Source organism: Homarus americanus, unplaced genomic scaffold (assembly GCF_018991925.1).
Source record: "Homarus americanus isolate GMGI-L3 unplaced genomic scaffold, GMGI_Hamer_2.0 scaffold39675, whole genome shotgun sequence".
NCBI lineage: Eukaryota > Metazoa > Arthropoda > Malacostraca > Decapoda > Nephropidae > Homarus > Homarus americanus.
The window spans coordinates 5,811,474-5,829,150 of NW_024736071.1; the positions used below are offsets into that span (position 1 = coordinate 5,811,474).

At 36.1% G+C, this 17,677-nt stretch overlaps 1 protein-coding gene across 2 annotated transcripts in view; it reads right to left on the minus strand.

Annotated features, from left to right (window-relative positions):
- Positions 1-17,677, minus strand: part of LOC121871769 (peptidyl-prolyl cis-trans isomerase G-like) — a 41,766-nt gene that overhangs the window by 15,919 nt on the left and 8,170 nt on the right. For both annotated transcript variants that reach the window (XM_042374217.1, XM_042374216.1), the window contains exons 5-7: positions 6,088-6,117; positions 5,555-5,706; positions 917-1,040 (exon numbers count right to left, since the gene is read on the minus strand). In XM_042374217.1, coding sequence (XP_042230151.1) covers positions 917-1,040; positions 5,555-5,706; positions 6,088-6,117 — 306 coding nt within the window. The remainder of the gene's footprint in view (positions 1-916; positions 1,041-5,554; positions 5,707-6,087; positions 6,118-17,677) is intronic.

Sequence of the window (17,677 nt, forward strand, 5' to 3'; positions counted from 1 at the left end):
ATCTGAGCAGGATAGGACTCGTAGCAACGGATTTAAGTTGGATAAGTTTAGGTTTAGGAGGGAGATAGGAAGGAAATGGTTCACAAATAGGGAGGTGGACGAGTGGAACAAGCTTAGCAACTTTGTAGTAAGTGCTGGAATGCTGGAAAGTTTTAAAAGAAGGCTAGGTAGATTCATGGATGATAGAGTGGTAGTAACTCTCGACAGGAGCTGCCATGCACAGGCCAACCGGCCTATTACAGACTCCTTATTTTCTTTTTCTTTTTTTTCCTGCAGCACTCAACATTGTTTCTGGTACGTAAATTAATTTATTATCATGTTACATCATGAATGACTCATTGTATGTTGTTAAAACCATCTGATTTCATACAAATATGTGCTTGTGTCTCTTTTTGGGGTCTCAAAAAATTTCCTTAGGGATGCATCTCAGCTTTTATAATGGAAGTATAGGGTATATGAGAAAAATGGTTTCGCACTACGGAAAGATTTTCAGGAACGGAACCCTTCTGTAACCCGGGGGATGCCTGTACAAAATAAAGTACAGTATCATAAAACAGTATCTGTCCACACACTATGTGAAACATTATGAAGCCATGGATGATAGATATTGGGACATGCATTTACTTTGGTATACAGTTTAATATAATTAATGCAATGCATCTTTATTTTTGCATAATTAATATGATGTTTAGTTACCAAATGTAGCAAGATCAGTACGCCAGAGAGCCATGCATACCAACCCTACTGGGACATTACAAATTGCATGCAGCATTTCGGAAGTCAACAGACCCATCCTGGCAGATATTTTTTTTATACTCTACATATTACGGTAACTGATATTTTAGGTCAATTTTGGTTTTTATTTACATTACTAAATGCTGAATAAAAGAATAAATAGATACATGGTAGAACTGACCTTTCAGCTTTCTTATGTTTCTGTTTCTTTTCCTTTTTCTTCTTCTTCTTCTTTTTTTTCTTTTCACTGTCAGATTCAGAGTCAGATGAAGGTATGTTCTCCTTTTTCTTTTTGCGTTTTTTTTCTGAAAAATATAAAAAATCCCTAAAGGTTACAAAACATAAATGTGAGATATAATCAGGTAATTAATTTCGTCAAAGCTCAAAATCTGAACACCTTGAGACAGCAGTGTGCAGATTTCTGAAAATTATGTATCCATGAGCAGTGTTGACCCCAGAGTGTGAATTACGTACAATCATCCAACAAAATACTGTACTGTAATGACACAGCTTACAGTGTGATCAGTTCAAACAGCAGTACTGTAGTATCTGGCAACTTAGCAGGAGCCCAGCGAGTGACACCGACCAGTGTGGACAACATATTTCTTGCTACCTAACTTTTTTCTGGCATTCCCCCATATTTTTGCAGGCAAACCACTTCAGATGGGTTGTAAATGGAAGAGGCTATATCCCGACCCCAAGCTTGAAAGATGAATATGTGTTCAAAAAATGAGAGCCGGTCAGAGATGACAGCAACACAAGCCGATAACCCTTACGTCTAGTGTAGAATATTCTGCATGTGGCTCATTTCCTCGTTTAGAAGATTTTATTTTTAGAAAAATATGAAAGAAATTTGTTACTTAAAATAATTATAAGTTGAAAGTTCACAGAAGCGACCAATTTAACTAAGATTTACTTTGTCATCCGTGATCAATGACCGATGAATGGGACTCTGTAATGGTTTAGACTTTATTTTTGGGTGCTAAACAATACAATACCATCAGAGTATAAATTACAATTAGTTTTCTTGTAAATGCATGAGAAGGTATCAAGAATTTTTTTTTTTAAAGTACAGTATAGTTTATCTAAAGCTCAAAAAATTGTTTTGTGAATGTTTCTTACCTTATGTCATCATCCATCAATGTGGTGAATATAGAAAATATTTTTTTACATACAATATTCATTAAAGAGGTGGCATAAACGTTGTGAGTGTGAATATTATTTCAATTGATATTTTTTATTTGATATTACAGTACATGCTACTTCAGTTTAACATAATTAATATATACCTCTTCATTGACATTCATTGAATCCGCAAATTATTCCTGAATGTCCCCGAGCGATAATCTTGTATGTCATATTATTAGTTTAAAAAATACTATTGTTCTTACAATATTCTTATGAAAAACTGCTTTAACATTTATTAATTAATTTCTGTTAATATTTCACAAAATTGATTCACCTAAAAAAAAAAAAACAATAATAATGCAGTGATATCCCCGTTAGCCGGAACAATTTGGTGCAGAGCACTTCCGGGAATGAGAGATTTCCGGGTAACGACACGACTCTCTCAAACCGAAAAAAATCACTCATTCCCAGAATTGTCTGGAATTTTCCAGGTATCGGGAAAAATTCTTGGAATTTTCTGGAAATTGTGCCCCTCAGAAAATCATTCCCAAAGCAGGAATTTTCGGGAAAATTCAGACTTTGGGAACGATTTTCCGAGAAAATTTTAATTCCAGCTATCGGAGAGTTCCGAGTTTGAGGGATTCTGGCTAACGGAGACATTACCGTAAAAATACAAAATAAAATAATAAGTGAAAATAAAGCAGGTCTGGTAGTTGCCAGGCACCACTTTCTGATTGAAAGTTTCTGGAAATCATGACATCATTCATTTGGGCGATTGTATAGTGCACAGTAAAATCTCCATGATACGAGTAAATACGTTCCTCGGTGTCTGCTCGTAGAGCAAAAACTTATTACTGAGGGAATAATACATGGGTTAAATAGGGATGCATTCCCGAGCACCGAGTACAGTATAGAGATGACAGTAAATTAATGTGATTTAGTACGAGCGGACAAACTGGGATAGCAGATTCAAACACTGGAGAAGGGGGAGGGTGGCTGGGAGGGGGGTGGGGAGGTAGGGAAGGGGTGCACGGCCTGGCTGAGTGGCTCACAAACACGTTTCTGTGCATCTACGTCACGAGAGACGTCACAGACCGCGTCACTGCTTGTTCCGCCTACCCGGCTGGGTAAACTGAGCAGCACTGTAGCCAAGTTAGACTCGTCACAGCAACCACCAGGCAGGCTACTGGGCCAAGCTGTGAGGTGTTTTGGTTGTCTTTCAACTCGTATTTTTGGGTAGATATAAGTTACTTTCCTCATTTATTTTTACTCATTTACATGCACACACCATCCTAAATACACAATGAAAAAAGTAAAAGAAATAATTTTCCTTTGGGCAAACCTGTACTCAAATGTACTATGTTAATTACTAAAATTTTTATATCAGGTGCAAACTATGGGATGTTTGTACTCAAATTAATCACTATCTTACAAGTATTCCAGCAATACACGTTATATTCTGTCAAGTCAATTCGGTGATATTTTATAAACGAAAAACTTATAAACTCCTTCTACAGGGTATATGACTGAGAAATACGCACTTGGTAACCTTCGCCGCCCAGCTGTCAACACCTCACCTAACCCCCTCCCCCCAGCCAGGGTGAAGGTAGTTTTAGGCTTAATGTTTTTACCATATAAAATGTCACAGACTAAACTTAACAGAATATAACTTGCATTGCTGGATTTCTTGCAAGATATTTAAGTATAAACATCACAGCTTAAGTTTTCTCCTAGCCATCCAAATCTTACTGTAATATCAGACATCAAGGGTTTCATTATCTCCTCAACATATATTTTCACATAAAGCTGTGTGTCATCTGCATAGAAATGGTAGGCAGAGATGCAAGACAATTGGTATACACTAAACAGAAGTGGACCCAAAACTGATCCCTGTAGGACTACAAACTTCAACCAACCATCACACATTGAGATTATTCTGACAAATAAGACTCGAGTAGTGAGAGTGAGTGCATTCTCAGACACCAAACAACCAAAGATCCTGAAGCAACAGATGATGATCCACCGTGTTAAAAGCTGCAGAGAGATCCAGCAAGACCAGCAGGAGGACTTTCCTGTGCAAGTGTTCATTACCAAATAATTATGAATTTTACACAAGGCAGTTTCAGCTGAATGATGCTTCCTATAGGCTGACTGGACCAGAGGGTATCACTCCATTTCTCTCTAACAGAGGAAGTAACTGATCCAGCAATAAAGCCTGTTTCTCAGATCGCACAAAATTGCCCTCTGCAAAACATTTATTTATGATTCTACAAATAAAGTCTGCAGCATGTTCCTAAGTGAGTGGCACTGTACCCAAAATATATTTACAAGGTCAACACGACAAAAATATAAAATAGAAATAAAAAATCTTCGGGTCCTTGATATAGGGCAATGTTGTTCATCCCTACAGGACAAAACAATGAAGAGATACTTATGGTGTAACTCAGTCAAAATTCAACTGTAAATTCCTCAATTAAAGAAACAACATACAGTATCTACACTTCAGTTATATAAAGGTAGGCTATGAGGATAATTGCTGTTCTCCTTAATTTAAAATAATTTACCGTACAGTATGCTAACAAGTAAAAAACATTGTGTATTTGGGAAGTAACATTAACTGTGATGGTAAATGTACAAAAGAAATTAAAGCAAGACTAGGTCAAGTAAAATGTGCGTTTAATAATCTAAGACTTAATAAAAAGGGACATTAACTTCAATTTGAGAAAAAGGCTGATGGAATGGTAAATGTGGTCAGGACTGTTGTATGGGTCAAAGGTGCAGACACTTTCAGCAGGTTAGAAGCCTTTGAAACATATTATATAAGAATGTTAAAAGTAAGTCACACTGACAGGAAAACAAATGAAGGTGCTAAGATTGGCAAAGTTGAGGGTAGGAGGGCCAGGGGAAAGCAGAGACTGAGATCAATGAATTAAATTAACAACTAGATCCCCAGAGAGATATATGATCTTGGAGGGTTGATAAAAACAGGCCAAAAATGTTTAGAGTGGAGGACTGTCGTTGCCAACCCTCAGATACAAGGATGCTACTTTGATTGATCGATGCTAAATAATTTGGTAAGCAACAAGATCATGGAACACTGTTTAACACAATATTGGAGATTCTGAATATAGTATACTGGTACAGTATCTAGAATCTTTGCTCCACTCCCATTAAAAATTAACACTAGAGAATCAAATATTCTCAACTTCCTCTTGTTTCAATTTTATTACATTTAAATATAAAAAAATCACTCACTCACCCACTCACTCACACTGAGGAAAGCTTTTGTGCTAAGTGGGCTTCGGCATGTGGAGAGAGAACTGAGGAGAACTAGGTGTAGATCAAGAGCGGCAGGGGGAGAGGGTGTGAGAAATGACCTCCAAAAGAGGCTGCAAAAGACCATGAAGGATGGAGAGTGACCATCCAATAATCACTGTTATTCCACTGGAGTATGGAAAAGTATGGAGTATGGTTGCACAATGATGACACATACACACACACACTTTAGCTGCATTAAAACCATCTTTTCTTTACCAAACTTTTAATCATTCACTTTAGCCAATCCCTTCAATAATAAATCTCTTAATGATCATACTACTGCACCAAACTGTACCAAAATTAATTACTCAATGCCTGTACAGTACCATACATATTTTCCTAGTGCAGGAACTTAAGCAGAAATAAAATCTACCTTTAGGTTTGATGGATCGTTGTAGAACTAACTCCCCGCAGTTGGCTATTACTGAAGGCTGAAGGGGACGACTGCGGTTGTCAACGGGAAGGTTCTCTACCGCCACTACGACCTCCTGTCCGCTCACCACTCGACCAAACACCACGTGCTTCCTTCAAAAGATAACAATAAATGTAAGCACAATGCAGAAAAGCTTATGTTGAACTAATCAAAACTATTAAGGGTGAGAATAATGTTCTTTCAGCACAACTAATAAGAGCCAGATTAACTCAACATAGCCAAAAATAGATAAAATGTAACCTCTCAAGTTTAAACATGATAATTATCAAAACTAAAGAGTGACTTTCAATGTGTGCACAATGGATCTTAGGAGCATGAACCCAAAATATTAGGTAACTCTAAGTTTGGACCTTAAGGTTATGAAAACACATCATTGGTACATAAAAGACTGTAGTGTACTGTATAAAGCACCAATACTCAATATTATCAACATAAGCATGTATCGTGGCAAGAGTTAGAGTAATAACACTCACCCATCAAGATGCGTCGACGGTTGAGTTGTTCTACAGGAAGGACAAAACGATCATTACGGTAGAATAACGAAGAATGTGAATGTCTGACACAGTGACAAAGGCATGGGGCGGATGTCACCCCGCACCCGGCTGCCGCTGTCTTGCTAGCTGACTGTAGGGGAAACATTTTGTTACTGGCCACAGTGAAGTGTGTATCCAGAACACAACTTAGCTGATGCAACAGTAGAAAATACAGCAAAATTGTTAACTGGTAATACAATGACAGTAAAAATGTATGAGATTAATCAACACAAATGGGACAATGAAAAAGGCTTTACATGACACTAAAAATACTAACAGAATTACATGGAAGTTGGAAAGCTTTCAAAGCCTGGGGATCATGAATCATAAAAGAAGATAAAGTATTACAGAAACAATTATAAAAGACTGAGAAGAAATTTGAGAGTGCAGATGAGCAGATTTCATAAGATGTACAGAAAATCTCAGTTGTGGTGTCTGAAATAAGGCTAAATGAGCAAACACGTAACAAGTTTGAGAGTGCTGTACAGTCTGGGTCAAAAGTTCACTCCCGCCCAAAATGAAGCAGCATCGACCCCAAATGAGATGAAACAGTCAGGGTAAGGAAGTTCGGAGACTCATTCCCACAACTCAGTTTCACCCCAGGAGTCAACTTTTGTCCCTGACTGTACAATACTCATTTTGGATAATATACTTTTCCTGCACTACTCTACTAAATAATACCACCTTTGATTTACTCCACAAAAGTAAGAAAAAAAGAACAAATAATAAATAAATAGGACAGTACTTTCAGCAATAATCGTGTATAGAAGTGGTAGTAACTGTCATTTCTCAAAGCCAGGAACAGTATAGAATGAAATGGTAACTACAGTTGTTTGTAAAACCCCTACAAATGCATTTTCAGATTAATAAAGGTAGTGCAAAAACCAGCAAACAGCTTGAAAGTTTTATTTGGTATTTTATAGCTGGATATACTGTAAAGCCTGTGATATATCATTACACAAAATCTTTTTGTGTAATTCATCTAACAATTGTAGGAGAGCTCAGAGTATGGATGCAAATCAATACACAGATATATATATATATATATATATATATATATATATATATATATATATATATATATATATATATATATATATATATATATATATATATATATATATATATATATATATATATATATATATATATATATATATATATATATATATATATATATATATATATATATATATATATATATATATATATATATATATATATATATATATATATATATATATATATATATATATATATATATATATATATATATATATATATATATATATATATATATATATATATACACCTCTCCTGCATATTTTGTGGGGTGTAAAAGTGAGTCATCATGTGTAGCAAAACCTGCTAATGTATACAAGAAGATCAAATTAATGGAGCTGCAATATATGTTTCAATATAAGAATGAAGAATTTACAAAGAAAACATTGAGGAGAATATTATTTGAGGAAGATACAAGGTGAAGGATATGGACAATAAAGTAGAAGCAATGAGAACAAACTGATGCAAAAGTAGAGTGCAGTCCATAGAGTATGGCGTATAGCAGTGGTCCTCAACCTGTAGTTCGTGGACACCGTGGCACTGCATAACCATAATATGGAGCCCGTAAGGGTTTATTAGAACATTGAGAATCATTTGGGATTCTTTGTAAGAGTGATGTTAATGAAAATATGTAATATATTTGATACAACTTTATAGTTTGAAAGAGAGAGAGAGGAAGCGAGTGTTTGTCCCAAGTCTGTCGTGTACAGGACGTGTGTATTTACCCCAGACCGGGCCCAGAGAGAGAGAGCCAGCCTTCTCACCGAGGTAAACACACAGGTACTGTCCAAGAGTAAATGTAAAAAGTATGTAACTGGTAACAGACACATGTGTAAAACTGTAAATAACTGTATAGTATATATGAATTTTTTTTTTTACTTGAATGTTTTGACGCCCATCATTATATTTACAATGATAAATGTGGCCCAGATCCTCCAAAAGGTTGGGGACCACTGGTATACAGGATGACAAGGAGAGAGTACAGTAACAAGGATCTCTTCATGAAGTAATTACTGAAAAAAGTGAACAATTAAATTCACCAACAGATAATAAATTGTATTTCAGGGGTAACTTCCACCATAGAATTATAAGCTTGAATAACTCTCATGGCCACCAATAAGAACAGTTCACAAGAGTTGACAGTCCTTTTACTAGACGAATCAATGTCTTCTTAATGAACGATTAGGGTGACAGGAAATTCAAATAGTGTAGTATTTTACTTGTATTACTAAAGTAATAAATTTGTAAAACCTTTATCATTCCACTGTGAGAAGGTAAACTTTGCTAGATATTGAATGGAAGAAAAATAAAACTACAGGTCAATCCTTTGTCCCCCTCAAATAATAATTTGAAGATGGAGTCATGGTAATATTTTTGGCCACATGTACCCAAGCTTAGATACTCTTACCACAGTATTGTTTCTACTCGTTGTTCCCTCTAGACATAAAATACGATTTATGTACCTCATATATGGTCTCCTTTTCATGCATACTTGCATCTAGCAAATTGATATTTGATAACCAATGTACCTTCACAATACAATATCTTGTTTTACTTTCAAGCCTCTAGTACTCACTAAATGCTGGGTGGCAGAAAAAATAAATAAATAAATAAATAACAAAAAAAATTCCCTCCAATTGCTGTCATCCATTCATTCACTCTTACTGTTGTCAAAGTAGTGTTGTATTAAAGTCCTCCCCATTCCATAAGGCAATAAACTTAGCTTCTACCATCACTTCACACAAGTCAGCATCACCCATCAGCTATTTCATTCCCTTAACACACACACCCCGGCCAGGTCTTCCCCTAATACTGTAAACACTCTGGTCAACTCTTCCCTAATTCACAGTGTATTTCACTAACAGATCTCAACAATAAGTGCAGAGTTTTTCCTTAATATTTTTCACATTATACAGAACTATACAATCCCTTTACCAAGTCACTGGTACCCTTCCCCCCTGCCATACATACCTCATACACTCTTGCCACCCATTCTATGTGATTCCATTTATTCACGGTGCCTTATAACTCTTGAACTTACAGCCAATCTCACTTACTCCTTCTTTATACTCTCCTCTCTTAGCTTTAGACACTTTTTAATTCTATCTTTATGCCATTAGTTGCACTTAGCCGCTGTTCAATATATTCTTTGCATATCTCTTTACTTTCACTTTCTTTTATTTGCTGGTAATGTATCTCCTCTTTCCACAAAAAATAAACTACTGTACACATATCCATGAAATTACTTCCAAGCCCAGTGATCCAAATAAAGCCCAAATGTCTCTAACACTTTACAGTTAATTCAGTACTGTACAGTATAGTATTATGTTCAGCCATAATACTCTCACTGATTAACAGTAACCGCATTTCCTGAGGCCTTTTAACCAGCTCATGGTTTTTACTCCCATGCAGGCGCAACCCCTCCTGCTCAGCCCTATAAACCACCTATGTTCCTTACACTAGCCTCGTGGGCTGGCAGATGCATCACTTATGGTGCAATTTGGGTCTGCAATGCTCTACACATTGTTTACTAAATTGGAAAAAACATTCCTGTTACCGAGACAACCTGCGTCGAAGACTACGAGAGGGTGAGATTTCTGACCATGGCCAAGAGTACCTGAGTTAAAACCATACTTTTTACTATGTACCCAAAACCCATGCTAATACACTTATAGAATATCTTTATATATTCAGTTTTTCATATTACATATTTCTTATCATGTGTTTTTTCTTTAAATTCTGTAATTTCCACAAACATGTATTTCCATAAACTTTTTGCCATTTCACAAGTCACTCTTATAAAACATGTAACCCCTGTACTGTATTGTATTACAATATCACAAAAGCAATCATCTTAATCTTTTTTTCATTAAGAACTACAGTACTGTACTGCCAAACAACATAACTTTCAAGACCTAAAGGCTTCTTGCTTCTGTTGATTTCCTGGCCATCAACTGTTCAGGTTACTACAGCTGCCTAAAGGTGATACGTGTTAGAGAGCATGTACCCACACATGTATGCACACTCATGCACATACATATATACAATACATACACACACTGGAAATAGCAAAAAACTATAAGTACCGGTTAAGGATTCTTCATCTGAAATTCCATAAGTGAATTGCACATTTAATGGATCGCAATGTTTATGGATCCTGCTGTGAGTATGAAGCCAAATGTCACGTAATCATTCAATGGGCCCAGGTCAAACCCCTGTATATGAAACCCACAGATATAACAAAGCCTGCAATGAAACAACAGCTGCAATAAGTTGCATCAGCATAACTAAATACAAGCCAAGTCTGCGGTGCAGCTGGTTGGACCAGTCAGCTGACCAGGCTGCCACTGCCTCAGACGTCTTAACCTGTAACCTACAAACTTCAATGTTCACAATAATCACTGCTAATTGTTTAGCAACATTATTAAAATATACTCAAACAAAATTATGTTTACTGTAAATATCCTTAAGTATATAAACACAACTTCATCAGCAACAACTGGATGTGGCGAGGAGTAGTGGTGTTAGCGAGAGAGAATGTTATTGTCAAAATGTACATAATTATTTCATCTACAGCCCTACAACAGTAGATCAAACAAAACAATACCAAAACCTTAAATATTAAAGAATACCTGAACAAAATTAGGTTTATTGTCAAAATAAGAGGAAGGAAGCAGTGGCGTCAACAGAAAAAATTTATTAGTCAGATTTGAGAGCCAAATCCAGGCCTGTTTAAAGTTACATAGTCTTAGGCTATTGTACTGTAAGCCCAAGCATCTAAAAACCGAAAATATCTGAAAACCAAATAAAAACCAACACCAAGGTTTTGAGAAAAGGATCATCAATCTGTACAGGTTTAAATGATTATGATGACTGGAAACAAGTTCTGAAAGGAAAAAAAAAATGAAATAAAGCATCTGGCTATTTACTCATAGCTATACCCTGTACACATATTCATCCAGGGTCCAGCAGAGTACAGTATATGGAAAATAGGAGAGCTTGACCTGGAGTGTTGCCATTGCTAACTTAATGGATGACAGCAAACCAAATAGAGAGTACTGGATGTGTTTGCTTAGTTTTGGCAACCCTGCAATATACTCTAGTAATAAAGGACCTTAAAAACTGGAGAGGAATAAAAATAATCAATTCCATTTTATTAAAACCCAAAGCACCGTCAGACTGACTGAGTTTATCAAACTAAGAAAGAAGTTGTAATTTTTCAGTTTTTACTAAATTCCCTGCCTTGGTCGCATTTTATTTCTTAAGCTTTTAAATCTGTGGCTAAAATTATGTTACCCTCTCTCCATAGTCATGTTGCCTCCAATCACCAAGACCGGGCTTGTTAGGCCACTCAGAAGAGCTTTAGGAGAGACATGACTTGCTTGGGTCTGTAGGACAGGTACAGGTATATCTCTTCCAACTTAATATTGATGACTTGTAAACCTGTTGCATATTTATGACAAATTTGTGGATATACTTTTATGCTGTTACCACTTGCTGAAATTAGACATTACTCATTCACCAGCCACATAGAGAACCTTACATCTTCATCTAAGAGTTGCTAGCTCAGTATATACAACCATTATTCAACTCTCTCACTGCTGTTACCATAATTTAGAAACCTGTCTTTTCTCCAGATGGATTTACACACTGCTGCTTCATGCTTTTAATACATCTTTCCATCTCCCTCATTTCATCCACATTTTAATTCCTGTATACTATTATTTTTTTACCAACCGTTTACTTCCCATTATTTAAGCGCATCCACACCAATTTTACACCAGACACTTCCTTTAATATCTACAAGTATTCCCTAGCTCATTATTTCTTGTTCTCTGCTCCTTATTTTATTCTCATCTATACAATCTATTTTTTTCTGGTACGTTATGTTCCTTCTACTTGTATCCTCTACACTGTACATCACCATCTTGGTCTCTTCTTTCTCTATATTTTGTACATTTCTCAATCCACCAATTACTTTCTTTTCTTCTACTATTCTGTGGTTCATCATTCCATTTGCTGACACACCCAATCAGACATATGACACACCCACTTCCATATATAACACACCCACTCCCGCATATGACACACCCACTTCCATATGACACACCCACTCCAGCATATGACACACCCACTCCCGCATATGACACACCCACTCCCGCATATGACACACCCACTTCCTCCCTTCTATCTCCATTCATATAAGTATTTAATTTCCCTTCTCTACTTATTTTCATTCTCTTTGTCCCCTCCTTTGTTACATCAAGGCAAGACCAATAATTTATATAAGAAGTTCTAAATATTCTACACTTTTGGAATAAAACTAATATCAACAGCCTACTTGATATTACTAATTTTTACAAGAAATGGTAAAATACCCACCACAGCAAATAACACTCACTCACCTTAATTTACAAGACAATTCTTAAGATTCAGTCAATTTCTTTCATCACCTGTTTTGGTTGTTAGAATTTATTTATTATCCCATTTAATTGGAAAAGAAAAAGGTAAGTCATTAAAGAAATATTCAATTATTCAAAAAGTTAAGGTCGACCCACTTGAATCCACTATCATACTCTACTATGCACCTGAAATAAGATCCATTATACAGAAGAACCTCCTCTAGTTCACACACCTCTAAGATGGACTGCGGTAAAAATCCATTATACAGAAGAACCTCCTCTAGTTCACACACCTCTAAGATGGACTGCGGTAAAAATGTAAAATTAATGAATTAAAGAGCGACTTATAACATGGGTGGAATGGACTTTAGAACCGTGAACCCAAACTATAGTATTAAATTTGTACAATACTTATGTTTAAACACAAATTATTGTACACATAAAAAGTAGCACTAACCCTATGAGCCCAATTTTAACATTAGAACAATAAATAAAGTAGATTACAGTCATCTCCCTGTTATAGATTGCAGAATTTCACACACACACACACACACACACATGGAACTTGTAAATTATAACCACTATTTCCCAGATACAGCATGAAATGTATCTTTACAAAAATGGGGTAAGGTTTCAACAGGAAAAAATGCAAACCAAACAAAAGGCTGATATTAATAATTTTTTGTATGGTTTGTCTTAGCATGCATATAACACTACTGTATACTGTATTTGACTGTGTTTGCATATCACTCTGGTACTCACCATATCTGTTTTATGTAAACACACAACTGACTCAGCTTGTTTTGGATAAAGTACACTCTCTCAGTTTCACACTTATTGTAATCAAGACTGCACAGTGTTAACTTTGTTCCAGGTGTCTGGAAAGAGGTCATTAAATGCAAATGGCATCAGTAGTGCTACAAAAGCCCATAAAGCCATCATCTTGGATGTAAACTGGGTGTTACAGTACTGTAAGCGGAGAACTGTACCGCTACTCTGTCTCCCTCCCAGTAACTCCCATTCCACAACATGACGTGAACTATCACCTCACTCACTCATCAACAATGTTTCTGGCAAGTTGAATTCATAGCTTTGGGGGTTACTAAAACAGTATATTATCATATTCAGTTTTCTATTAATGTGATTAAAAATGATATTGCAGACTTAAAAATGATTTTGTCTCTGGGTGATATTTTTCTTTGGACAATGATGGATCGTAAGTGACAGCAGGGGCCCCATGCTCTGAGCATTAGTATCAGTATGCCATTCAAATATCAAGTTTGTATAACTTGTGAATTTTGGAGAAAAAATATTATAAATTTATTTTAGCAAATAAACTTGTAAAAGAACAAATTCGGAATAAAAATATCAGTACTGTACTGTACTGTACCTGTAATTAAAAAAAAATAACAATACTTAGGCTTCAATGAGCACTGGCCAATTTTGCACAAATAAAATGAATAATTATAAAATACTGGACATGTACTGTACTGTACTTTAAAAATAAATAACAAGGAATGTGGCCTGTAGCTGCACAGTGACCCACACTTACATCAGCTGGTCAGTGATGAAGTCTGGGGAGAGGAAATTATCCACAAACTTCTCATCACCCATAATAACCATCAAGATAACTGTTGCTACTTTATCCTTTCCTTTGTTAAAATCTTTGCCCATGATTTGAGTACCCACCCCCCAAGGAAAAGTAAACTAATGTAATTTTTAACTAACTTAATGTAGTGTCAATTTAACCATCCTATTCTATGAAGACTTGATCAGTGAACTAGAGAGGTTCTTCTGTATTGTGAAAGCAATGAGAAGAGAAGTATACAATGAGCTGAACATGAGAAAGAAGATGGAAATACATGGTTAAGAAGAGCATGTAGAAGATTGGACTGTGGATGACACAGGAACGTAGCAGAAACAGATCGAAGAAACCGACCTAAACCTTTGGGAATGGCTAAAGGAAGTCTAATGGATGATATAAATGGCTGACTCAGAGAGTAAATGAAGGATAAATGAGATCTGGTGTTAAAACAGTAAATTACAAAAGATGAACAGTAACAGGTATAAGTGTTGCGAATGTTTACATACCACTAAATAACATATTACATACATGTAGGCCTACATAATAGGATATGAATTAAGAGTTCTTCTAACAAAGCAAGTGTGTGTGGAGGTGCACAATCAATTAGCCCCCACAATGCATGGAACAAATCTGAAAATCTGAAATCTGACACCTAATACCCATTCCCATTTAACCCCTACACATTCACACACACAAACACATATACTGTAGAACACACTAACCTGACTCACTCATAACTTCTAATGGTTATATCAATTAATACAGAAAAAAATGATCCCTGTACACAATACTTTATTGAGGTAAACATATACAGGTCGACCACAATTTACGGATTTTTAAAGATGTGGGGAAAAAATCACGGAACAACAGAAGTTTTTTCAAATTTTTTCTGTAACATGGGAATATGCCGAGGTCCTGACACAGGCATCTAGGAGCACCCAGTACTGAACAAGGATAGTAATCAGTGCAGTTTAAACCTGACATGTGTATAGCTTCATGTTTAAAGAGCTTGTGTATACTCAAGATAAACTTCATACATATAAGGATATTAACTGGGGAAAAAAGACTGGTTTAATCCTTACAGGAATATCTACGCGATGATTGGATAAGAGACAGCTGGTGATAACTGAGACTATACTACAGTACAGTTCTTCAGTTACATTAAAGGGGAACCAGAAATTGATCAATATTCTGACTCTGATTCTTGATTCTACTTCGCTTCTACCACGGTACACAACACCGAACCTCAAAGAAAGTTACAAAAAGACTGTGGCAATAATTGTGACACCTGCTTTATTGACCCAACACTAGAGGAGTGACATAGACAGTGACGTTATACCAGAAAATGTTTGGGGTGATTATTACTGTGACTAATTATGTTCGTATTTCATCAGCCCAACACATGAGAAGACTGTTGGTGATAATAAACAAATAGTGGATTAGGGTAAGGATAGCGGTAATAAAGAAATGAAGAAAACAATGACATGAGTGCCATTAATGGTTTATATCCACGTTACATACATGGTTTAATGACTCAACATTGCAGTTTTTATGAATGAGAACATAAAAATTTATCCTAATGCTTAATTTGGAATGATCGATATTGTGAACAGAAAAACAGTACCCTTAAATCATTACTCCTCCTCAACAGTACCCATAAATCATTACTCCTCCTCAACAGTACCCATAAATCATTACTCCTCCTCAACAGTACCCATAAATCATTACTCCTCCTCAACAGTACCCATAAATCATTACTCCTCCTCAACAGTACCCATAAATCATTACTCCTCCTCAACAGTACCCATAAATCATTACTCCTCCTCAACAGTACCCATAAATCATTACTCCTCCTCAACAGTACCCCAAGTCATCCAAACCACCTTAGTCATTTTCTGACGACAATGTAGTGGAGTTTCTACCCAAAAATACCACTTACAGTACTTGACCCAACCCATAGAACAAAGGACAATTGCCACCTACAGTCCTTACTACAATATCAAAGGTGTACATTCCAGCAGATGATCATGGCAGTTGATAGTGACTGTAACATTTCAATTATAAATTTTTGGAAAGATTTTGATATACAGTGGTCCCTCGGTTAACGAGATTTCGGTTAACGAATTACCTTCCATAAGATTCTTAACTTCGGTTAACGAGCAATCCCTCGATTCACGAGTTTCTTACGAGCCGACCTGAACATGTTTTCGCTTGCATTTGGCAGTCCACCAGCTGTAGTATTAGTCCGCCAATACAGTAATCGGTGCTAGGGCTTAAATTCCTTACCATTTTAGCAAATATCAAGAAGTTTATACTATTCAATAATTTTAAAAGTTTAATATTAAATTTTTTAGTCATTTTAACAATTATTCAACATAATTGAAGGTAATGAAACTAGTTTTATGCACGCCATCCAGCCTCTCAACACACCATACAGGCGTCAGTCTTTGTGTCTTTTCAGTGGAGGTAACATCTTGCTTGAGACTCTTTTCAACTAAACGCTTTTTTCTGTGTTTGCAAGCAAATTATTGGTCATTTTGAAATATATTTTACATATTGACAATATATAATGCAGTGCAGTGTTGATTTAAAGAAAATAATCTTGAATTACACCAAGAGAACTAAAATTTTATGGGTGAAATGATGCCATGGGGTGACTTCTCTTCCACCCCAATGCCTTCTCTTCTCCCTTCTCCTCCACCCCCATTCTAATTCCCATCACCATCATCCAGGAGCCTTCTACATACACACCTCAAAGTAAGTGTACTTTTCTACCTTTTTTGTTGAATTTAGACAATTTTCGGTGAGCTGGAACCAATTACCCAAAAACCCATTGAAACAATGGTTTCGGTTAACGAGGGACCACTGTATATAAATACAGTACTGTAGATAATATTGGCAATATTGGCCAGTGTGAGAATGACTTACGAGGCTTCTCCAAAACTGCACCCATTATAAGAGAGCTTGTGACCCTTGCCCATCAAATGGGTTTTGTTAATCAAAACTGTGATACAAACAACATATCATAATATTGTGAATAACTGTGAAGATTTAATAGCAAATGAGCAAATTCGTACACCTTCAGAAGAGGAAGAAGAATCAGACTCAACATTTCATAACAAAAATGCTCTCTGAAGCATGCACTTGATTAAATAATGCTCTTGAAATATTTATAGAGCCCACAGCTCCTACAAGAACTGTTCAAATAAAATGAAATGCATGCTAAGCAGAAGACAACGCTAAATTCATAATTCACTAAAGCAATGGCTGCATGACCTCTTCCAATGAAAGTTATGTCAACTCTTCTCATTAGTGATGGCCCAGATGATCCTCCCCATATTGGTATGTCTTTAGTGATGGCCCAGATGATCCTCCCCATAGTGGTATGTCTTTAGTGATGGCCCAGATGATCCTCCCCATAGTGGTATGTCTTTAGTGATGGCCCAGATGATCCTCCCCATAGTGGTATGTCTTTATGGTT